A 25,167-nucleotide genomic window follows, 5' to 3' on the forward strand; every position below is an offset into this window, starting at 1 on the left:
GTTCATCCTCTTTGAGGATGAACACCAGCGTGTTGTTCCTCCTCAAAAGGATAAACGCTATGTTCATTCTTTTGAGACCCGTTCATCCGCAAAGGTTGAACGAATTGGTCATTCTCTCGAGGATGAAGAGTTGCAGTATTTGTCTGGACGAAATGACCAGTGTATGTGGTGGCGGAACAAAAGTTTAAAATTTTGATCAATCGGGATTTTAATTAGATTAAAATAGAATTAATTACGATTAATTAAATCAATTAAATGATATTAAGGAACTCAATCTTTAAGGGCTATTTAGATACAAAAACGCAATGTTTCAGGGCTGTTTGTACCAAAAGCCACATACTGATTTGATATTTTGTACCAAGGGGAGATTTGATCCCTTGCTCGCGATTTAATCGCATTGTTTAAAACGTTATAAAATAAATCTCAACCTTTCTATTTTTGCGTTTTACAGCGCAAACCATTTTTTGGTAACTTTATGCATACGTGGCAAACATATTAGATACATGTATTGGCATATTAAATGTCAATGTGTTAAAAAAAAAAAAAAATCCTAACATTTTGCGTTTTTGTACTTTGTAGCCCCAAAAAGGGGGAACAAAATTGCAGGAAAACAGATTGGGACTACAATATGTAAAAATAGGAAATATTTGGATTTATTTTACAACTTTTAAAAAATAGAATTAAATCGCTATAAAATTGAAATATTAAGATTTATTTTACAAATACCCCTATTATATACTCTTAAATACTTAAGTAACAATTTGCCCACTAACTTGTAGGTAATGGGTATACATAAATTAACTTTTGTGGGAAACTCAATTTTAAAATTGATGGTTATATACAATTAACCACATTTTTACAAATTAGTTTACAAATTTAGAAATTGCTAATTAAAGAGACAATTAGTTTAAACGTTGAGGGAGAGATTGTAAAAATAAAATTAATTGACTATAACCACCAACTTTAAAATTAATTTATTAATAAAATAGATTTATATATTGATTAACTATTATTTATAATTTGAGAGAACAAATTGCTTCTTAAATCCTCCTATATATCTCATTTAGACACTTGTATCTTTTATCCTATGATCAAATTAAGCATCCATAAATTTAATATTTGAACTTATGATTAAACTATTGGATTGCCCAAGATTATATAGGAATATAGAAATTTAAATTTTATTGGTTATTTGTCACAATCTGATTTTTTGGTTCATGAAAGGTGCTAGAAAATATAAATGATAGTATTAATATTTGTAGCAAAACCTATTAAATATCTATATCCATCACCAATCATGTATATACACTGTACACATGTTTGTTCACCAATCATGTTTATACACATGTTTCTTCACCAATCATGAGAGTTAATAACATTTCTCTACTTTTTTTCTTTTGCAATTTAAACTACTAAACAATAATCAACAACCCAATACAAATAATAAAAATTGACCAAAAATAAAAAAAATCTAGACATAAATCCCACAAAATTAACTCAACGATGAACGTTGGACGGGATATTTAGATATTTTTTTTTCTCGGTTTGACATATGACTACTCGATCCGTTGAAGTCTAGTATTTTTCGATCTTCACTTCATCTTCAATAAGATTCTAAAAGATTAGATCTACAACCTCCAAATTTTTTAGATCTACAAAAATTAAATGTAAAACCCGAACAAACACAAACGATTTTTGAAGGATCTAAAAAATCGGATTAAAAAAGGTATAAAAGACTACAATTTTATTCAATAAGATGAAAATCCAAATCCAAAAAAACCTTCTAAGAAAGACTTTATTGAAATAAATAGTAGATCTACAAGAAAGATAATTATGGGCGGAGAGAAAATAATTTTCCGACTATAGTCAAAAAAATTATTTTCTCCCACTCTTATAAAGATGAAGAAAAAAAGAGTTTTTTTTTAAAGAGAAAGGGAAATAATTTTTTTAGTGAGAGAAAGGTAATTTGACTATAACATTTTCATACTTGGCTACTTTATACTCTTTCATTTATATTTCATATCGTGAATTCGTTTAATTTAACAAGTGTTTCATGTTTTACATATATAAACTGGTAAAATGCATACACGGTGTAATGAATTAAGTAGCAATATGCCCCTTCAATTTATAAATAATGAGCAATTAATATATAAATGAATTTATTAGCAAATCAGTACACGAACTTGGTGATTATGGACAATTAGCTCATTTTGGCAAATTAACTTACAAGTTAATGCGACAAATTGCCAATTTAAAAGACAATTAACTTACAAATTAAGGGGAAAAATTGTCAAAATGGAACAAATTACTGATAATCACCATATTCGTGTACTGATTTGCACACAAAATTAATTTATATATTAATTGTCCACTGCTTATAAGTTGAGGAGGCATATTGCCACTTAAATCATGATGTAACCATATAATTACAATGACACATCATAGAGACTATGAATAATTACTTTTTTTTAATTTTATAACTTAATAAATATATTGAATGATTTTTTTTTATTGATGAATTTTGTATTGAAATATGTAGCAGTTAATTCATTTGAAGATGACGTATAATTTATAACGCCCAATATAGTAAGATGATCTAACAATTTGCGACAAAAGCACTATCAAATATAAATATAATTTTAATAATTGATTTACTAAATGATAATAATTTTAAAGTGAATATATAGTTGTAGACACCTATTTTTCAGACAGATAGAAAAGTGACTTGAGACTGAAGCGTGATGATGATTTTTAAAAACACTCGTTCGGGTGACGAGCTAGCGATCCACCTGTTAGATTTAAATGGACTAGATCGATGTACAACAACAAACTTGAAGGGCTAAAGCGTAATTGTCGCAAATAACCCATAAAAATCTAAAGGGTTGTGATATAATTCTAAACAATTAGATTGATTACAAAGGTTTATAAGTTAATGGGTCAATTTGTAGGTTTGACGGATAAAATTGCCCAAAACCAAACCTTAATGGCCCTGAAGGTCCCTTTTGACACTTTCGGGGACCAAACAAACCTTTTTGGCACTTTTATTTCATGACTTACGCTAATAGTTCCGAAATTAATAGTTAATTAACCTACAAATAGAGTTGTGAACTAACCTAAACTCTAACGCTAGCTAACCTCTACAAACAGTACAATTAGAACACCCTAAAAGGAGGGTGGCATACAATCAGACACAAAAATCCTAATTCACTGACAAGACCCTAGATCTAGACAACAGACTTGCTACTTTCCAGCAAAATAAACACAACTTCCAGCCAGCTTTTGTCAATTGAATCAAGCTCTTACGCTTCAGGTTTTCAAAGATCTACTGCCACACAATAATCTACACTGGTTTCTACATCCGGATCTTCAGAATACGACCCCATGACTCATAACGGTAATTCTTAACACCCTAATCAGTCTTTATACACGCAATTACCGTCGTATATGTATTTAATTTCAATTTTGATTCATTAGATTGCATGTTTAGCGTTTTTTGTGTTATTGATAAATTTCATGATTTGCCATGATAATAATGATTTTCGCCTCTAGATCCATATTTAGGGTGTTTTTAATAAGTTTAATTATACACTTTTGCTGTTTTGGCACGATTTTCGACAAAATCAGTCCCGAGAGAGACCCGAAGTTATGGTGTCGTCGCCATTGTGGACTGGCGTCGCTGCCAGCCCATATGGCGTTGCCGCTAGTCCATATGGCGCCATGATCCCCTGCCCCTCGACTTTCCCAGATCTTCGATCTAGAACCTGTAGTTTGTTTTTGTGTTTCCGTATTCATTCAGCCTCGAAATTACTTCATGTTTGAACTGTTAGCCATGTAATTAGTTGTATGACTATTTTCTATAATTTTCCAGACCATCCTTGTTAGCATTCTGCCGCCACATCAGCAATGGCATCATAGGCCATAAAGTCAATTCTTTAGTCCAGCAACTTGCATCAACATACCTGCTTCGTTCGAACTCGGAACCCCGGTTTAAATCAGTTGACTCCTTTTGTGTTTTGACCAAATCCTGAGTTTGACTATATTAATAAAAAAACGACAGATAGCCGTCAGACGCTCCAGAATGAGGTTTCAAAGTATCACTAACCTTGTATGTATTTCAATCGCTGTTTTAGATATATAAACAATGTTTATTACTTTGAATATATGTCCATATTCATTATTAGTAGGCTTAATCAGATAATCATGTTAATTTAGTTCCAAACTAATTAATCACAGAAATCCTAGCACTATCATGAAAACTATAATTAGTGGTTTTATATGCACTAGTTTTTTTGGCCACGTGCTACGCACGTTAACGATATCTATATGACCCGTTATTTAATATTATAATTATATATTTTTTTAATAATATATTATTATTTAATTTTTATTACACTTGTATATTTTTATTTGTTTTGTTGAATTATTTTATAAAATTTTAATTTCTTCTATTGAAAATGTTAAAAATTAGAATTAAGTAATATATTTAATTTTTGATATTGTTGTTATTAAAAAATGATAATATGATTGAAACAAATTTATATTATTTTTCATAGTAAATAACTAATAAATATCAAAAATATCAAAACTTTAACACAAATATTATAATATCATTATTTAATATTAATGAAACTCGTCATATTCTTTTATATATAGTGATATATCTCTGCAATTTCTATTAGGATTAGTAATTTAACAAATAATGATAGTTGTTGCACAATTTCTTTTAAGATTAGAAATTTAATACATAATGGTAGCTACTGCGATAATTATTTTTAATATGTTTCCTTTATGGATTAGGAATGTCACTGCAATTTCTATTAGGATTAGTAATTTAACAAATAATGATAGTTGTTGCACAATTCCTTTTAAGATTAGAAATTTAATACATAATGGTAGCTACTGCGATAATTATTTTTAATATGTTTCCTTTATGGATTAGGAATGTCACGACCCAATTTCATGGATCGCGACCGGCGCTAGGGTATGGGTATGTTCGTACCAAAACCCGTAGCAAGCCTCGCGGATAACCTTATATACAAATAAACCTGCAAGAAAACCACTGCTCGGGGGCAACCGAGACTCCAACCTAAGTCTAACAGTTTATACAACAGTTCTAATATCATAACTTGATAATAATCCGAAACTGTGAATCATGCCTCAAATATAATAATCCAATGTAACATGCCAAAGTATAATAATATAAAAGTCGTACCACCACGACAAACCAAAGTATAATAATCAAACACTATACTAGTTCTACTGCGGTCTAAGAGTTTAAAACAACAGACTAGTTTTATTGACATAAAAACCTCCAAGAATCAAGAATCGGAGTGGACCAGCTTTCAAATCATAAACCTGGAAAATTTGGGAAAACAACGGGGTCAGATATACTGAGATGAGTTCGCAATACTATTTACATTTATTAAGTTTAAAACCCTTAAATCAAAACATTTTATACTAATATAATATGATTATGGAAAACAGTATTGAAATGATCCCAGCGTAAGTATGACATAGCATACTGATAAACCCAGAGTGGACGGGAACATATCCTCGTCATATACCAGCGTAAGCAAGACTTTAGTCTGCCGATCCCAGAGTACTTACCGGTGCACACAGTCTCGATACAAGCCTATCGAGCAGCTCGTTTCAATCCAGATCCATAATCCGTAAAAACAGTTCAAAAACATTTATAATATTAAAATATGATGCGGTACTTAATAAAGTGGTAAATAGCACTACAAACTCACTGCTTGCTTATCCACGTGAAATCTTGGCAAACAGCTAACCCTGCGTAGACTCCGAAGTACGAGCATTCGACGGGTCTAAAACAATGTATAAGTTAAAATCCATACAACCCCTAACTCTAAGAATACTAGACACCACATAGGACCAGCATCTTGAACACAACCAAAGTACAACACAAGTAAGGTAAACATCTATGTATCAAACAAACCAAAGAATTCATATCATTCACTTTAAACAATTTAGGCAAGTTAGCTTAGATGAGTTCGTATCCATAAAAACAAAACCGAAGTCCTTTTCATAACTTAAATAGTTCTTTTAAACCAAAGAGTTTCCCAGGGTAGTGTGTTAGCCTTAACTGCAGTATAGCTCAACACAACATGTCGGGCGACACAAGTCTAACCCGACCCAACCATAAGCCAAAGTGAAAACCAGAGTATAAAACCAATCCTTAAATAAAACCAAAGTCATTTGAAAATAAGAACTCAATCCATAGCTTTACAATGCCAACCTTAAAAGTAATAAATCATATAGCTTGCCAACACTTGACAAGTTTCACCCAAGGTATACATCACTTAAAAAATGCCATCTTAAATTCAATTAATAGGATTTAAACACCTTTTAAAGATTTAAACTCAAATCTAAAATATTAACTTAGATAGCCATAGCACCTTTGTAAAATTCACCATAACTTATTTACCATAACAACCACTGATTTTTAAAATGACCCAAGGTAAACTATCATTTTATAAATGTCCAAAATAGTTTATAAAATGTATTTCCAGCCATTAACAATTTGATCAAAATCAAAATTAAGCCAAAGCACTCAAATAATCAAATTTGGCAATTCTGCCGAAAATTGCCTAAACTAGCCAAACGATTCAAAACCAACAATCGATGAACCAAAATTTGTTACTACTGATTTAAAAACATCAAAACATCATATATAAAATATTAGATCAGTAGATATAGCATTTGAAAACCATTTTGCAATCGTTGCGTTTAACTTTCGTATAATTGTCAATTTCGCAAATCGCAGAGATTTTACAATACAAACCAATTTTAATTCTCATTTACAAATAAAAACTTTTTATATCAGTAGCTATTGATATAAGAACACTTAATAATCAATAAATTTGGATTCAACCATTTAAATAATTCATTAAACGAATCCAATTCGCACAAGTCTAGAAATCGCCTATTCATTGTTTAATTACACCAATTCGTCATTGAATCATGCCAAACACTTTCCAAAACTTATAACATCAGATTATATATGTATAACCAATCATTTAATCATATAACATCAGTAGCTTAAATATAGCATATCAATAACGACGATTCAATCCATCAAAATCCTATATTATGCATTTCTAGGCAAAATCACACAACAACGAATCCATAAATCAATTAGGAGTAAAAACATTACCTAAGAATGATGGACAAGATTATAATTGATGTATTAACCCAAGGTTCAAAGGGCTGGACCGAAATCAATTGGATCCACAAGCCACCAGCGAAGAACACAACGTAGAAATCGCGTAGATCTTGCGAGTATGATGAAAAATCAAGTTCTTAGCGTAATGAATCGCATCCGGGCTTGTTAGAACAAAGGAAATGTGTATTTTATATGAAGATATTCGTTTTAGGGTTTGTGGAAAAGAAAAGGGGGCTGCTCACATGAAAATATGGGTCTACTTATAGACTTATGCGGGCTTTACATGGGCTTTGATAAAAACCACGATTTAATTATCATTTTGAGAGTTAGAAGCATCCAAAAAACGTGAAAATTTAACACATGCTAGAATATACTCTTATGAACAACATATTAAAAAATGGGCCTGATCCGATATTTCAATTGGGAGATATCAACGTTTTACTAAAACAGGACAGTTCTGGAAAACATGCGAATGCTGTTTTGATATATACCCGAAAATAAATTGAATCAACATCAAACACATACGAGATCATGAGATACATATAAGACACTCAAAAAGACACAACCAAGGTATCGCAAGTGTTACTTCTAACATATAACCATTCAGAATCAAGTTCAGAATCAAGTTCGAAACATAACAAGAAAAATGTTGAAATGCAAAATAACAACGAATGCAAGAAAACAACCAATTTGTAACGGATAACCAAACTGACAAATCAAGTTTGAAAACACGGGGTATTACATTCTCCCCAACTTAAAAAAAATTCGTCCTCGAATTAAACACAAAACACAATATACGCGCACAAAGCAACCAAAGTAAAACATATAACACAAATTCAAAGTACTAAAATAGCATCGAACATTCGAAGCAACGCTAAACCTGACGTACCTCAAGCAATGAAAGATAACAATTCCACATAATGGACTCTGTCCCCTAAGTATACTCCCCAACTATATAACCGAATAAAACTGAAACCATAGGCATACCTCCACTCATCAACCTACGCACTTGCACAACCACAACTCGACACGTTATACCTCGAATGATAATTCAAATCACCACTTACATAAAACAACAACTCAAATTTTTACACCAAGTATGCGCAAAATTATAAATTCGACAGTTCAATACTCCAACTATTACCTAAGAATTATAAATTCGACAGTTCAATACACCAAGTATAAATTCGACAATGCAAAATTGTAGATTCGACAATTCAATACACCAAGTATGCGCAAAATTATAAATTCGACAGTTCAATACTCCAACTATAAACCTCCAAAATTATTCAACTATAAACATTAAACATGCTCACAAGGAAGGTTACTAAACTCGTTCGAGTTCTAATAGCTATTAAGACAACCTTGAGAAGGTTCAAGGACAAGCCCGAAACTCAAATCACAGATCTTACAATACCAAAATCTAACAATTTAAATGAAAACCTCGAAATCCCCATTAATAACATCATGCAATCCTTGTCACCTACTTAACATCTCTACACCTAGTATCTCATATCAAATATATAAATAAACTTGTTATATCAAACGAACGGTCTAGTCAAAATTAACTAGATAAGGTTCTCGCCAATATAAATCAGCCAACTTTAAAACATTATGAAAATCGAGTTGTACACACGACAAGGACTAAGCTCGACAAGACCATCAACCTTAACGAATCAATAAACACATACTCACCTACCGACATTCCAAAGAATATATCACTTTAACCTATGATAACGAAATCTCCAAGTTATATACAAACCGACACATTGAGAAAGATTCTTCCACTCATACCATAAGAAAGCATACATCCCGAAGTTACCTAAGGTAATTAAATACCAATATACATACCAATTTTATTTCACAAACTAAATCTATGCCGCACATAAAAGGTTAAACAACCCAACAAAATGATATCAAATTTTCAACAACAATAATTCACAATCAATAGTATCGATCAACCAACCTTTATTGTCGAAACCTACTCATCACGATTCTCGAATCAGCTAACTCATAAATCCGAAACAACTGAAATTCTCAAAATTGTTTCACCAAATATAACTGTAAACTTGCTAACAAGAGATCACCTAAATCACATTCACCAGTAATCGGGTTATTGGTTATGCTCAAAACCAAACTTATAGGGAATTAATTCAAATTATAAAACATTACAACTTCTCTTTTCTCTTTAAAGACATTAATATCTTATAACTCCTTTTATATTTAAAACCAAAATACTTTTACTGTTGGGAAAACTCCAGTTTTGAGAACACATTAAAATTTTCAAAACAGTCGTATTTGAATTTACAGTTACACCTTACTTTCAAATAAGTTTTCAAATCTATAAAACCGTTCAACTAACAAAATTTTTATTCTCTTTAATTCAAACTTGATAAAATTTTATCCTTTGTCAAAATGGAAAAATAAATTTATATTGAAAATATCCTCGCTCGCACAATATTCTATTTGAGTATAACAAAATATTTAAACAAAATCGAACGTGTAAAAACCAAACTTCTTTTAAAATCACAATATATGCACACACGTGGAGCATAACCAAATCCCCTAATCCAACAACTCTCAAATCACAACTGAGAAGTTAGCACATAAGCCTTCCAATCTGACCTCAAAACCCTATCATACTTATTACAACAATAAGTTGAGTGTGACCTTATATCCAATACTACTTCCTACGAAACACAAAATTATGATACTACAGACCAATCAATCATAACGTAAGCATCCTCAATTCAGCACCATCATCACTGAGTATTTGTCTAGCTACCTTTCGGTAAAATTTCAAACCATTTGAAATTCATCAACTTTATAATTACATTTATCCCAAGGTGACTCGCGAGTTCATTTTAAAACATTTTTCTCAAAAACACTTTATTGCCAAAATCTACTTTACATAATTGTGCGCCAGGGTGATGACACCTCTCATCCCCAAAGAGTTGCATCCAACTCTAATCTTTTCAATGCATATGATGCATGTACTATTATGCATGGACCAATTATTTATTTTCTTTTTATTTATTGAACATACTCTGTGCTCAATGCAATTCCCTATTCGTGACATACAAAAATGCATGTTCATGGTATGTCTGGGCACAATTACGTAATAAAAACATTTCAAATACTCTAACAAATATTCATATGAAATCAATTACTCGATAAAACATTTGCTAGACATTACCCTCTGTGAGATGTGCACTCGATAGTCTCAAAATATTTCTCAAACCCCATTCTCGCAATTCACTAATTATACAATACTATCATCACAATTCAAACCGATAACTACTATAAAATCTCTTATAAGACAATAAACTCCCAATAAGCTTAAACTTAACTCGAGGAAAAACAATACATCACATACGTTTTTACAAAACAAACCATCAATTCCCGCATCGCATCATCCAATCTTGACGAAAAACATCAGTGTATTAATACACCAATCTATCTCTTCGAATAAGAATTTCCAACCTCCTTGTTCAGAATAATCAAAAACCACCAAGGAAACGTTTTCTTCATCTTACTCATATCAAAACCCTAAGACTTCTATCCACAAAACAACACACTAAATCCAGGGTAATCCGAAACTGAAACTAAAGCAATAAAGGTTCTAAACGAAGGTCCTACTCACAATTAAAAACCAACATCGAGGTTAAGCCAAACAAACACCTGATAGCAACGAACTCATGTGCTATCCGCACAATGAGACAAACAAGATAAAACAACTAACATAGAAAACTTAACCAATATACGAAGCATACTAACACGAAACAACACAAAAAAGATGTGATTTCCACCTAATCATAAATCACCCAAGCATGCCTTAACCCGTATTTAACCCAAACATCTTGCCATATAACAAATCATAAACATTGTAGGCAACTAACATGCTATCAAAAGAAACGAGCATGCAACATCCAATTGATCATTATATATCTACCGACATGGTATACAAAATCCATATAACCATAATGAGATCTAAAATCTTAAAATAAAACATGCCACAACATACTCAGAATCGTTAAAAAAATATCAATATATAATAAATCATCGATCAAGAGTACGTATTAAAATTCATTCTGAAATATAAAATCACCAACAAAAGGTTTCAAGTGTAACTGAGCCCCAAGGTTTAAAACAAATTGATTTCCGGAAAACTTCCTTCTATAAACCAATTAATTAAAATGAATTAGTGTATCTTAATCCACAAAACCATCATGGTAGCCGAGTCATTACAAATATCAAACTCAACTTTCAAATTTGGGTGACCCAAGTCAAACCCGAAATAACCTTTTATAAAACGTATCCAAAACATTTGAACATTTTAATAAAAACACAATCTTTTCAAAATAAGAGCTCAACCAACCCAAGTATCAAAAATCATCTCAAAATTTTAAGTGAGAAAATCGTTGATCTCAAACAATCATTATGTAAGCACCTAAGCAAGCCAAACATAATTACCAAACATATGACCAAACGACGCTTCAAACGTCGACATACCACAACATGGTAAAATAACAGCCAAAAATATTAAATTTTCAATACGGTGGGAAAATCTCATAAATAATAATATTTTGTAAACAACCGTTTGTCAACACCAAGTCAAACGTAAGATTCTGAGATACGGAAAAAAAATTTTACTTGAAAAGTAATTAAAAATCACACACATATATTTTTAAAACAAGACTTCTCTTCCGATTCTCGTGTCAAAACACAATCAAATCAAAATTTTTTTCTCAATAAAATCATAAAACCAACGCGTGACCAAACAACGTGTAGCCACAACACATGCTTAAAGATTTATCACAAAATCCTTTAAAAACCACAAAAGGCCAACGCTTAACGTATCATAGTACGTGCCAACCTATTTAGCACCCAACAAATACAGCCAGAACAAATATACTCACCAACGAGGTGAAAGCAACCCAAATATAATCAAAACCATCCAAGGCGTAAAAGCCAACAACTAATCACTCAAAGTAAACATCATATATGGCGTAACAGCCAACAAAGCATCACCCGAAGTAAACACCATATAAGGCACAATAGCCAACCAAAAATCACCCAAAGTATATCTCATATATGGCACAACAACCAACAGATCACCCAATGTATAAGCAATAAACATTCTAAAGTAAAGCATCAGTAACAAATAAGACCGACACTCGACATTCCTATAGATGAAGGTAAAAAGTTTTGAAAACAAAAGATGACGTTTCAAAAGACAAGACTTCAATCCTAATTCCGCAGTAGATCCTATGACACAATAATAACATTTAACATGCCTTAAAGCGATAAACACATAACATGCAAAAATTTGGCCTTAGTTCGAAACTAAAGCTCTGATACCAACTTTGTCACGACCCAATTTCATGGATCGCGACCGGCGCTAGGGTATGGGTATGTTCGTACCAAAACCCGTAGCAAGCCTCGCGGATAACCTTATATACAAATAAACCTGCAAGAAAACCACTGCTCGGGGGCAACCGAGACTCCAACCTAAGTCTAACAGTTTATACAACAGTTCTAATATCATAACTTGATAATAATCCGAAACTGTGAATCATGCCTCAAATATAATAATCCAATGTAACATGCCAAAGTATAATAATATAAAAGTCGTATCACCACGAAAAACCAAAGTATAATAATCAAACACTATACTAGTTCTACTGCGGTCTAAGAGTTTAAAACAACAGACTAGTTTTATTGACATAAAAACCTCCAAGAATCAAGAATCGGAGTGGACCAGCTTTCAAATCATAAACCTGGAAAATTTGGGAAAACAACGGGGTCAGATATACTGAGATGAGTTCGCAATACTATTTACATTTATTAAGTTTAAAACCCTTAAATCAAAACATTTTATACTAATATAATATGATTATGGAAAACAGTATTGAAATGATCCCAGCGTAAGTATGACATAGCATACTGATAAACCCAGAGTGGACGGGAACATATCCTCGTCATATACCAGCGTAAGCAAGACTTTAGTCTGCCGATCCCAGAGTACTTACCGGTGCACACAGTCTCGATACAAGCCTATCGAGCAGCTCGTTTCAATCCAGATCCATAATCCGTAAAAACAGTTCAAAAACATTTATAATATTAAAATATGATGCGGTACTTAATAAAGTGGTAAATAGCACTACAAACTCACTGCTTGCTTATCCACGTGAAATCTTGGCAAACAGCTAACCCTGCGTAGACTCCGAAGTACGAGCATTCGACGGGTCTAAAACAATGTATAAGTTAAAATCCATACAACCCCTAACTCTAAGAATACTAGACACCACATAGGACCAGCATCTTGAACACAACCAAAGTACAACACAAGTAAGGTAAACATCTATGTATCAAACAAACCAAAGAATTCATATCATTCACTTTAAACAATTTAGGCAAGTTAGCTTAGATGAGTTCGTATCCATAAAAACAAAACCGAAGTCCTTTTCATAACTTAAATAGTTCTTTTAAACCAAAGAGTTTCCCAGGGTAGTGTGTTAGCCTTAACTGCAGTATAGCTCAACACAACATGTCGGGCGACACAAGTCTAACCCGACCCAACCATAAGCCAAAGTGAAAACCAGAGTATAAAACCAATCCTTAAATAAAACCAAAGTCATTTGAAAATAAGAACTCAATCCATAGCTTAACAATGCCAACCTTAAAAGTAATAAATCATATAGCTTGCCAACACTTGACAAGTTTCACCCAAGGTATACATCACTTAAAAAATGCCATCTTAAATTCAATTAATAGGATTTAAACACCTTTTAAAGATTTAAACTCAAATCTAAAATATTAACTTAGATAGCCATAGCACCTTTGTAAAATTCACCATAACTTATTTACCATAACAACCACTGATTTTTAAAATGACCCAAGGTAAACTATCATTTTATAAATGTCCAAAATAGTTTATAAAATGTATTTCCAGCCATTAACAATTTGATCAAAATCAAAATTAAGCCAAAGCACTCAAATAATCAAATTTGGCAATTCTGCCGAAAATTGCCTAAACTAGCCAAACGATTCAAAACCAACAATCGATGAACCAAAATTTGTTACTACTGATTTAAAAACATCAAAACATCATATATAAAATATTAGATCAGTAGATATAGCATTTGAAAACCATTTTGCAATCGTTGCGTTTAACTTTCGTATAATTGTCAATTTCGCAAATCGCAAAGATTTTACAATACAAACCAATTTTAATTCTCATTTACAAATAAAAACTTTTTATATCAGTAGCTATTGATATAAGAACACTTAATAATCAATAAATTTGGATTCAACCATTTAAATAATTCATTAAACGAATCCAATTCGCACAAGTCTAGAAATCGCCTATTCATTGTTTAATTACACCAATTCGTCATTGAATCATGCCAAACACTTTCCAAAACTTATAACATCAGATTATATATGTATAACCAATCATTTAATCATATAACATCAGTAGCTTAAATATAGCATATCAATAACGACGATTCAATCCATCAAAATCCTATATTATGCATTTCTAGGCAAAATCACACAACAACGAATCCATAAATCAATTAGGAGTAAAAACATTACCTAAGAATGATGGACAAGATTATAATTGATGTATTAACCCAAGGTTCAAAGGGCTGGACCGAAATCAATTGGATCCACAAGCCACCAGCGAAGAACACAACGTAGAAATCGCGTAGATCTTGCGAGTATGATGAAAAATCAAGTTCTTAGCGTAATGAATCGCATCCGGGCTTGTTAGAACAAAGGAAATGTGTATTTTATATGAAGATATTCGTTTTAGGGTTTGTGGAAAAGAAAAGGGGGCTGCTCACATGAAAATATGGGTCTACTTATAGACTTATGCGGGCTTTACATGGGCTTTGATAAAAACCACGATTTAATTATCATTTTGAGAGTTAGAAGCATCCAAAAAACGTGAAAATTTAACACATGCTAGAATATACTCTTATGAACAACATATTAAAAAATGGGCCTGATCCGATATTTCAATTGGGAGATATCAACGTTTTACTAAAACAGGACAGTTCTGGAAAACATGCGAATGCTGTTTTGATATATACCCGAAAATAAATTGAATCAACATCAAACACATACGAGATCATGAGATACATATAAGACACTCAAAAAGACACAACCAAGGTATCGCAAGTGTTACTTCTAACATATAACCATTCAGAATCAAGTTCAGAATCAAGTTCGAAACATAACAAGAAAAATGTTGAAATGCAAAATAACAACGAATGCAAGAAAACAACCAATTTGTAACGGATAACCAAACTGACAAATCAAGTTTGAAAACACGGGGTATTACAAGGAATGTCATCTTTCTATTTGTTAAGCACAAATATTCATGTCACAATTAGGAATATCAACTTGGATAAAATATGTAGAGGATATTTTTGTGTATTAGGAATGTCATCTTTCTATTTGTTAAGCACAAATATTCATGTCACAATTAGGAATATCAACTTGGATAAAATATGTAGAGGGTATTTTTGTCCGTAAATGGAAGTGTTCCCCCCGCGAATACACTTTTATATTTATTATAGATTTAAGATGGTAATAATAAAATCAATCTCACCTTTACATCTGCTTTAAGTGATATGCATACAATTGCTATAAAATTCATTTATGTCTGTTATGTGTTAAAACCCCCTGGTGTTATATGCTTGTTTAGGGGTATTTTCTTCCTATTCACCGTGTCATTCCAAATCGAGTCATATGCCAATCGTGTATATTTATATTTATTCCAGTTATTTACTTTCTAGCCATTTATTTTTTAGCCCAAGTTGGAGGATGATTCAACAGGTCGTCGCTTATATTTCGAGTGCCTTGAAAGATTCAGATATTGTTAACATGTTTTAGCTTCGGAATTTGATCGTCTTGGTCAGTTATAGGGATTTTAAGAAGTCTGGTTTTGTACTTATATATGATAAAACTGACGATTTTACAAGATGAGTGTGCTATTAAAAAAAATTGAAAGGTCAATAATTTTTTTAAGACTATTAGTTTATTTTTAAAAGAATTTAAAATTATAAAATAGACAATTGTCTATAATACACTCTTTCTAAGTTTGTCCCGATGAGAGTAATATATGTGTAGTATTCAATAATTTCCCATATATGGAGGATAGGTGCAATTGGGATGGTTAAGTCATGCGATCATTTAAATCATAATCATGAAAATGGACCACACTTGGCACGCTCACTATATAGTCACCAACGTTCAACAATTGGCCAATACTATGTTTATACTAGTTCTAGTATTTGCTAATTCGATATACATAAAGTATTCATCCAGTTCAAGTCGAATCTAACTTAAATTTTTTCTTTTCATTTTTGTCAAACTTTTTCTGAATCGATTTAAAAGATATAAATAATTTTAAACCGAATTATACCGACTAGATTCGGTTAGTTTGTTTATAATTACATTAATTGAACTAGGACCAAACTAGACAATAAACATAAATTAAAATTACAAAACAAATATAATTCGGTTTAATAAATAAATTTTATTTTTAATTTTTCGTACCTTTGACTATGAATACTGCACGCCTCAAAATATTTTGTACGAATAATAAAAGATTGAAAAAAAATTCATTAGTAGAATATACATTTTCTTTTTTCCTGCACGATATTTAAATTTATATTTGGAATATATTTTAGTTACAATTTCCTAATAGTAAGGGGTTGATATCAATGGATGGTCATGACAAACGAATATGATTCGTCTAATGCGAAAAGATTAACGAGTTAAGATTAAAGTTGAATGTATTTTGTATCATAAATGAGCTAATATATTTGTAACACAGCGTCCAAATGTGTCGTATTAGAGGGACATGGGAATCCATTTAATTAATTTATGGCGGGATCTAAATTTGTTATGTAATATCGTGTCGCGTCTATATCAACATTATCAATAAACTTTAAATAAAAATCTAGTTAAATAAATGACTTACACGTGTTGTGTTGATAGCACTCATATTCAATCCAATTATTGTAAATAAATTAAGTTAGCCGTGTTATTATAATTCATAACCAACTTAGATTAATGAATTATACAACTTGGCATTTATAATCCGTTTAATTTATTTGTCGTATTCACATTGACACGATTATTAAATAGATTGTGTTCATGCTGACCTTAATTGTTATCAGTGCGGATCGATACGGTACGAACACGATATGCTACTTGCCGATCTATTTTTGGTACTCCGATTAATTTGTACACTTGAGTTTTTTTTTTAATCCTTGCTAAAAAAATAATTAAGAAAAAAAAAAGAGAAGTGGCGAGAAATGTAGAAGTGGGGCAAAGGAAATGGAAAAGCAAATGGGCAGAAAGAAACCAAAATCTAAGTGGTGATTGCACGTGCATCCCATGTGGTCCCTCAAACCGCTGAATCATTTCTCAGTAGGGACTACTCATAAAGGACACCGACCCGTGCGTGTGTGCTTTAATTACTCCTATTAAATCCTTTTTATTTACCATTCCATTTTTCTATAGTATTACAAAAGTTCAATTTTAAATTTGAAATTTCGGATAAAAAGTATTTATCTAAGTTGAGTAAAAAATAAATATTCTCCGTGTTCCGTTTAAAAAGAAACACATAACTTTTACATATAAATTATAAAAGTATTAATTATTATATTTTTTGATAATAATAATTTTATATTTTATGTATAGAATAATAGTCACTATTTTTTAAAAAAATAGAGAGTAAATTTTTTTTATATAAAAATTGGCAAAAATCACAAAATAAATTTTGTAGATTGGACATATAAAAAAATTTCTTAAATGGGACAGAAATATATCTATTTTATAAAAGTATTTATGGCTAGCAAAAAAATAGTACTCCCTCCGTCCCGTTTAAGAAGGGACAAATGAGTTTTGTACAAATATTAATAAAATAAGACAATATTTTATTTTATCATGTCTACCCCTATCAATTAGTATGGTTTTTTCTAATAATAGAATATATGTATTGTAAATTAAGTTGTATTTAATGCATATTGAAATAACTAAAGGGATAAAAGTGGAAGTTCAATATAAATTGGCACAGAAAACACGATATGGCCTTCTTAGACGGGACAAATAAAAATGAAATATGTCCCTTCTTAAACGGGACGGAGGGAGTAGAAAGTAATTAGTAATTATATACTCCCTCCATTGCAATAATTTCTTTAAAAAATAGTAAAAAGTAATTAGTAATTAATTTCTTCATGGATAATAAATTTTTAGCTATGCATGTGGGTGGATCCACGCTTTAAACTATACCTGTTTTTTCATCAAATTTTTAAATTATTTTTTATTTTTCTGGTCTTTTAACTCAGTAAAATATTATTTTTGAGTCTTTAACTGACAAAAACAACGTCGTTTAGAGTAACAAATTGCATTTTTGAAAATAATAAAACAATATCGTTTTTATCATTTAGGAATTTAGAATGAGTTTTCGTTAAGTTGAAGGATCAAATTAAAATAAAAAATAGTTGAAAGACCGGATAAATAAAACAGATATAGTTTAGGACCTGAAAATGGTTTTTTTTTTCATGGGCTTCTAATAATGGCTGAGTTTGATATCCCCAGCGTGATGATACCCTAACAGCGATTAAAAGGGAATAGCAGGTTATGAATTATATCATCTATAATTTAGGCCAAATGTCGTAAAAAAGGTAAACTTTTTATAAAAGTTTTACAAAAATCCTGACCTTTCAATTTTGTCGATTTTGGCCAAAAACAGATTCTTTGGTTTCAATTGTGGCCAACTCGCAATTTAATTTCAATTTTGCCTATGTGGCGCCTACATGACATGCACATATATAGAAAGGTCAGGACTTTTGTGAAACCAAATAATCTATTTTTGGCCAAAATCGACAAAATTGAAAGGTCGGGACTTTTGTGAAACCAAATAATCAGTTTTTGGCCAAAATCGATAAAATTAAAAGGTCGGAACTTTTGTAAAACTTTTGTAAAAGATTTGCCTTTTTTACGATATTTGGCCTATAATTTATATAGACGCCAACATTGTTATGCAAAATGGAAAGTGAAAAGGACAATTCGAAGCTCACTATTTCATTCTGATTATTTTACTTCAAGATGAATGATAATGCATGACTGGTTCTATTATTAATTTTTGGCAAATTTATTACGGAAGCTCTTTTACTTTATCATTTTTACTCGAGAGATTCCTATCTCAAAATTGTTCACATTTGAGATCTCTATACTTGAAAAAATCCATTTCTCATGCCTTTTTTTTCCTAGTCCTTTTATTTTTTTCTTTTGGTATATATAAAGGGACTTAAAAAATCAAAATTCTGATTAAGTGGGTGTTTGATAACTCAACTTATTACTTAAATTAATGTATTAAGCACTTAATTATTTTAAGTTAGTTTGATAACCCAAAAAAATTCAACTTAACTTATTGAGTTAAGTCAAAAACTACTTAAAATAATAAGTCAAAAATTTTGACTTATTTTTTTTACTGAAAACATTAAGTTATTAAATATTAGTTTTCTCATTAAATAAATTTTATATCCTTATTATTTGCATTTATTACTCACGAATGAAAATATTTTATCTCACATTTTGTTTTAATATTATAAAAATCAACACTTAAAATTGCAAATTACTATATTTTCACTATAAATATTTTATTTTTTATCTTTACTTTTCTTTTTATAGTTTATACGTCATTTATTTAATATTTCCTCTCTTAAACATTATTTGAACTTTCCTTTATAACACACAACTAAATATCAGATCTAAACGGTTTTTAAAGAGTTGTAAAAACTAAAATTTTATTTTAAGGATTATTTTCAAATTAAAGGGAGGCATCATTATAATCTTTAAGGATTTATTATCAACATATGCGACTAAAATGTATAATTTTTATTTATGACATATGTAATATTTACAATGTATTTTTAAATATTATTTATTTATATTTTAAAAAATCTAAATAACATATAATTTATATTTAATAATTTTATTTTTAAAATAGTTAATCTTTAAAGGCTCAAATGTAATAATAATTTCAATAATATTCAGTAATTCCAGACTTTCAGTTATCAAACAGACTTATTTAGTTCAGCACTTAAAAAGTTCAGCAATTATTATTTTCAGCACTTAAAATTCAGCACTTAATTTTCAGCACTTAATTTTCAGTTTTATCAAACGCCACCTAATAGAAGGACTGAAAGAACAAATAAGATTAGTAGAGGAACTCGACGAACAAGACATAATACAGGGACTTTCTGAACAAAAATGATATAGTACACAATCCTCTTATCGGTTTTTCCTTAACTTTTTTTCTTAATGTATCGAAAGATGTTTGACATTAGTATTTCGATTAATTTGAATCAAGTCAAATAGCATCTAGGACTTCCTGAACAAAAATGATATAGTATACGATCCTCTTATCGGTTTTTCCTTACTTTTTTTCTTAATGTATCGCAAGATGTTTGACATTAGTATTTCGATTAATTTGAATCAAGTCAGATAGCATCTGTTAAAATAATAAAAAAATTCATAATTTTTTTATATTCATAGCTCATATATTTTAGTCCATAATATTTGTCATTTTAGAATACCAAGCCCCTTTACTTTGCACAAAATATCAAAATAATCATTTTCGAACAAAATCAGATCAGTTCAACCTACAACTTAGTAAAACCGGATCAATTCGACCCACAACTTGACAAAAACTTATCAATTTCACCCTTTTGACAAAACAAAGAGTGAGATTACCTAATTAAAAATTTAATCTTAATAAACTCTAAAAGATCTTAACTAACAGTAATCAAAATCTAACTTAAACACAAATTAACATTATTTTTTAAACAAAAATTAGGAATCCTTTTTTCCTTTCTTCTTCTCCCACCGTCGCCACCACTATCTGCCACCACCCACCGCCCAAAAATCAAAAACCGGCAGCCACCACCGTCATCGATCGAGAAGGATATGCCCCTCTAGCGAGGAGCAGCAGAGGTCCTCGTTTGCAAGGAGCTGATGCTCCTCGCCTGAGACGAGGAGCTACTGCTCTTCATTTTGAAGGACTGCCGGCGGAAAAATCGGAGCGGAGGGCTAACCGGAGAAGAAGGGAAATAAAAAAAAATCCCTCAATTTTTATTTAAAAATAATTTGATTTTTGAAGTTTTAAATTATAAGAAGAAAATTAAAATTAAAAAAATTATTAAGCGTTAATTCAGAAAATGAAAAAAATACTAAGCTTTATTTTAAACTTTTTATCATTCAAAACTAGAGCGTGTGTTTCACTCTCTGGGGGAGATGCAATTTGATACGAAAACGAGAAGTTGTGAGATTCGTTTAACCCAAAAGTATCAAAAATCATTTTTTAAAAAAAATATTTCATGCCTAGTATAGGGGGTGAATTAATCCTTTATTCATAAATTAACTTTTAGATATATTTTAAATAACATTTTAGATTTATAAATGAAATAATTAGTTTACTGAATAAAAAATATACTTTATATAATTTTAAAATATTTACACAAAATAACAATTTCTTAAGAAAAAGTAATTATTTTATATCCATCATTAAAGATTTATCACTCATGTCTTGTCTGTTTTATTTGTTAATTTTAATTATAAATTTACTATCTTTTCTATCATTATAAAAATAGAAAAAATAGAACAAAACATGATTTTTATTGTTTTTTTTTTGGTCAAATCACCAAAAGGCACCTTTATTAATAAAGGAGGAACAAACCAGCCAAAACAGGCCTAGCAGAGCTATTACACAGCAGAAACACTCTGGCAAAACAAAAAGCCAAGAAACTGGCAACTACTACAGCTACTACCCATCCCAAAGAAAACAACAGAGAACCCAACTAGCACACAGCAAGCCTGATGTTCTTATAGACTTGGTGATCAGGGATCAAATTCTGATTGAAAATCAAATCATTTCTAGCTCTCCAAATGTGATAAATGGAAGCACAGAAGATAGACTTTCTAAATGTAGCAATCTTGGATTTTTCTTTAGTTCTCCTTACAAAAAACTGACTTCTCTTCTCCAATGCATCACATCTCTATTAAAGCTCATGTCAACAAGTAATCTTTTCCAAATTGCTCTGGAATAGCCACACTCAAAAAACAAGTGACTAATGGATTCAGTTTCAGAATTGCAGAAACAACAAACATCATTTTGCACCACTTTCCATCTTAGCAGCTTATCCTTAGTGTTAAGCTTATCTTGCAAGGCTAACCAAGTAATGAAAGAATACCTGGGAATGTTGTCTTTATACCAGATAATAGAAGTCCAGGGGATACTTCTGCTAACAGGATTCAAGTGTTTCCAGCAACTGTTAATAGAAAATTTCCCATTTGCAGACTTGCAAGTCACTTTATCTGTCTCATCTTGCTTGATCTTAAAATTACTCTTGACATACTCCCAGATAGCTAGAGTATAATCATCCAGAGGATCTGGAAAATACCAGTTGTCATTTTTCCAAAGACTCTTCACAGTAGCATTTCTATCTACCTCAGACTCTTTAATATCCACTTCAGGAAATCTATCTACTATAGACAAATCATTTGCCCAAGGGTCATGCCAAAAGGAGAAGTTGGCTCCATCACCTAGCTTATACACAAAATAATCTGCAATTCTGGGTCTAATCTTCATAATCTGTCTCCAGCTCCATGAAGCTTCACGAGGCTTAGCTATACCCCCAGAACCCCATCTTCTTCAACTTGTTTGCATTAACCCAGCTAGCCCATATAGATGGCTTAAGGGAAATGATACCCCACACATGCTTAGCTATAGCAGCAATATTCCAGTTTTTAACAGACTTAATGCCTAGACCACCCCAGCACTTTGGTCTGCAAATATTGTGCCAGTTAACTAGCCCACTACTTTTATTAGAGTTAACACCATGCCACAAAAACTTCCTGCATAAGTTTTCAACACCTTTAACCACAGCTGCTGGAAGCAAAAACATAGAGCACCAATATATGTGCATACTCAGAAGAACTGAGTTAACCAGCTGCAATCTGCCTGCATAACTAAGACACTTTGCTGTCCAGTGAGAAATCCTGGAAGTTATCCTGCTAATTAGGCCACTGCAGTGCTCCTTTGAGAGTCTAGAAGTAATCAGAGGTAAGCCAAGATATTTAATAGGTAGAGACCCTTCCTGGAAACCAAGAATGTTCAGGAGGTTCTCTTTCTCTAAGTCAGAAGACCCATTGAAGAAAATATGACTTTTTTGATGGTTTGGCTTCAACCCTGAACATTTAGAGAACTCTTCAATAACATTTTTGATTATGTTGATTGAATTTGTATCTCCATTACTGAAGAAGAACAGATCATCTGCAAAACACAGATGACTGAGCTTGAGCTTGCTGCAACCTTTATGGTACTGAAAACCAGACCCTCTCTTAGTATTCTTGTACATCAATCTAGACATATACTCCATACAAAGCACAAAAATCATAGGAGATATTGGATCACCTTGCCTTAAGCCTCTGCCTCCATTAAAGTACCCCTCATGATCTCCATTGATAACAATAGAAAATTTAGCAGATCTAATGCAACTCATAGTTAGCTTTATGAAGTTAACTGGAAACCTAAAACCAATCAGGACTTCCTCAATAAAATCCCAACTGACTGAGTCATAGGCCTTCTGGAGATCAACCTTGATAGCACATGACTTGTCTTTCTGTCTTTTATAATTCCTTACAATCTCATGAGCCAAGAGAATGTTGTCTGCAATATTCCTATTTGGAACAAAAGCAGACTGCACAGGACTAACAATCTTGTCTATTACTTTCCTCAGTCTGTTAGTGAGCACTTTGGATATCCCTTTGTAAATCACATTACAGCAGGAGATAGGTCTGTAATCTCCAATTGTCTCAGGAGATTTTATCTTAGGAATCAGAGCTATTGCAGTAGCATTAGCTTGACCAAGCATTTTCCCAGTCAACAAGAACTCAGAAATAGCTGTAGTTATATCATGACCAACAATACCCCAACTTTTCTTGAAAAAGCTACTACTGAATCCATCAGGGCCAGGGGCCTTGTCACTATTAATGGAAAAAATGGCCTCTTTGATTTCTGCTGCATCATAAGGGCTATTCAAATACTCAACATCATCTTGGTTCAACAAGTAACCTTCCTCAAAGGTTCTGAAGTCCACAAAGGTTCTATTAGCTTGAGCAGTACCAATGAACTCTTTATAGTGATTCAAAATAGCAGAATTAATCTCAGTAGGATTGTCACACCAGCTACCAGTACTCAGCTTTAAGGAAATAATTCTTTTCCTATCTTGCCTCTGCTTAACACAATTATGAAAGAACTTTGTGTTCTTATCACCTGCTTTTATCCACATTACTCTAGATTTCTGTCTAAAGATCTCCTCCTCCCAGGTTAAGAGCTTCACTAACTGGATATTACAAGCCTTCTCCTCTTGCTGAAGATCCAAGTTAAAAGGATCCAACACCAGATTAGATTGCAGAGTATTCAGCTGCTCTTTAGCTCTATAAACTCTGGCTGAAATATTCTCATAATCCTTCTTATTAAGATCTTTAAGCTTCTTCCTCAAGATTTTCAACTTTTCATAAATCTGAAACATTAGAACACCACTGATCTTCACCTTCCAGACTTCATCAACTATCCTTAAAAAATCTGGGTGGTCACACCAGATTTTAAAGAATTTAAAGGGAGTTTTCCTAACAATCCTCTTATCATCAATGCTTACTACTACAGGGGAGTGATCTGAGATCCCTGAGTTAAGCATGTTACTGAAAGAATTTTCAAAATTACCATACCACATATCATTCACAAAGCACCAATCAATCCTTCTCCAAATCCTGTTTTCTCCCATTTGATTATTACACCAAGTGTAGGATTCACCAATGTGATTAAGCTCTGAAACTTTAGAGCTAATAACCCAATTTTGAAACTCTTCAGCAGCTAAGCTGTCTATCTCATTACC

The 25,167-nt window shown here is 31.6% G+C and overlaps 1 protein-coding gene and 2 long non-coding RNA genes across 3 annotated transcripts; all 3 read right to left on the bottom strand.

Moving 5' to 3' along the window:
• Positions 1 to 5,133: 5,133 nt before the first annotated feature.
• LOC126655037 (uncharacterized) lies at positions 5,134 to 7,937 on the bottom strand. The gene is made up of 3 exons (XR_007632854.1): positions 7,175 to 7,937; positions 5,751 to 5,825; positions 5,134 to 5,355 (listed from the first exon to the last, which is right to left on the bottom strand). It is a non-coding gene; the product is annotated as an uncharacterized LOC126655037 (long non-coding RNA).
• A 4,913-nt stretch (positions 7,938 to 12,850) lies between these two features.
• LOC130014601 (uncharacterized) lies at positions 12,851 to 15,521 on the bottom strand. The gene is made up of 3 exons (XR_007632857.2): positions 14,783 to 15,521; positions 13,359 to 13,433; positions 12,851 to 12,963 (listed from the first exon to the last, which is right to left on the bottom strand). It is a non-coding gene; the product is annotated as an uncharacterized LOC130014601 (long non-coding RNA).
• A 6,452-nt stretch (positions 15,522 to 21,973) lies between these two features.
• On the bottom strand, positions 21,974 to 22,859 carry LOC126657252 (uncharacterized). The gene is made up of 2 exons (XM_050351918.1): positions 22,242 to 22,859; positions 21,974 to 22,084 (listed from the first exon to the last, which is right to left on the bottom strand). Exons 1-2 carry the CDS (start codon positions 22,857 to 22,859, stop codon positions 21,974 to 21,976), a joined length of 729 nt encoding a protein of 242 aa, XP_050207875.1.
• Positions 22,860 to 25,167: the final 2,308 nt, after the last annotated feature.

This window comes from Mercurialis annua, linkage group LG7 (assembly GCF_937616625.2).
Source record: "Mercurialis annua linkage group LG7, ddMerAnnu1.2, whole genome shotgun sequence".
NCBI classification, from domain to species: domain Eukaryota; kingdom Viridiplantae; phylum Streptophyta; class Magnoliopsida; order Malpighiales; family Euphorbiaceae; genus Mercurialis; species Mercurialis annua.

Coding starts and splice junctions, on each gene's coding strand:
- LOC126657252 (XM_050351918.1), bottom strand. CDS start 22,859: ATGAAGATTAGACCCAGAATTGCAGATTATTTTGTGTATAAGCTAGGT. Junction 22,085..22,241: donor TGATGCATTGGAGAAGAGAA/GTCAGTTTTTTG, acceptor TAAGAACATCAG/GCTTGCTGTGTGCTAGTTGG.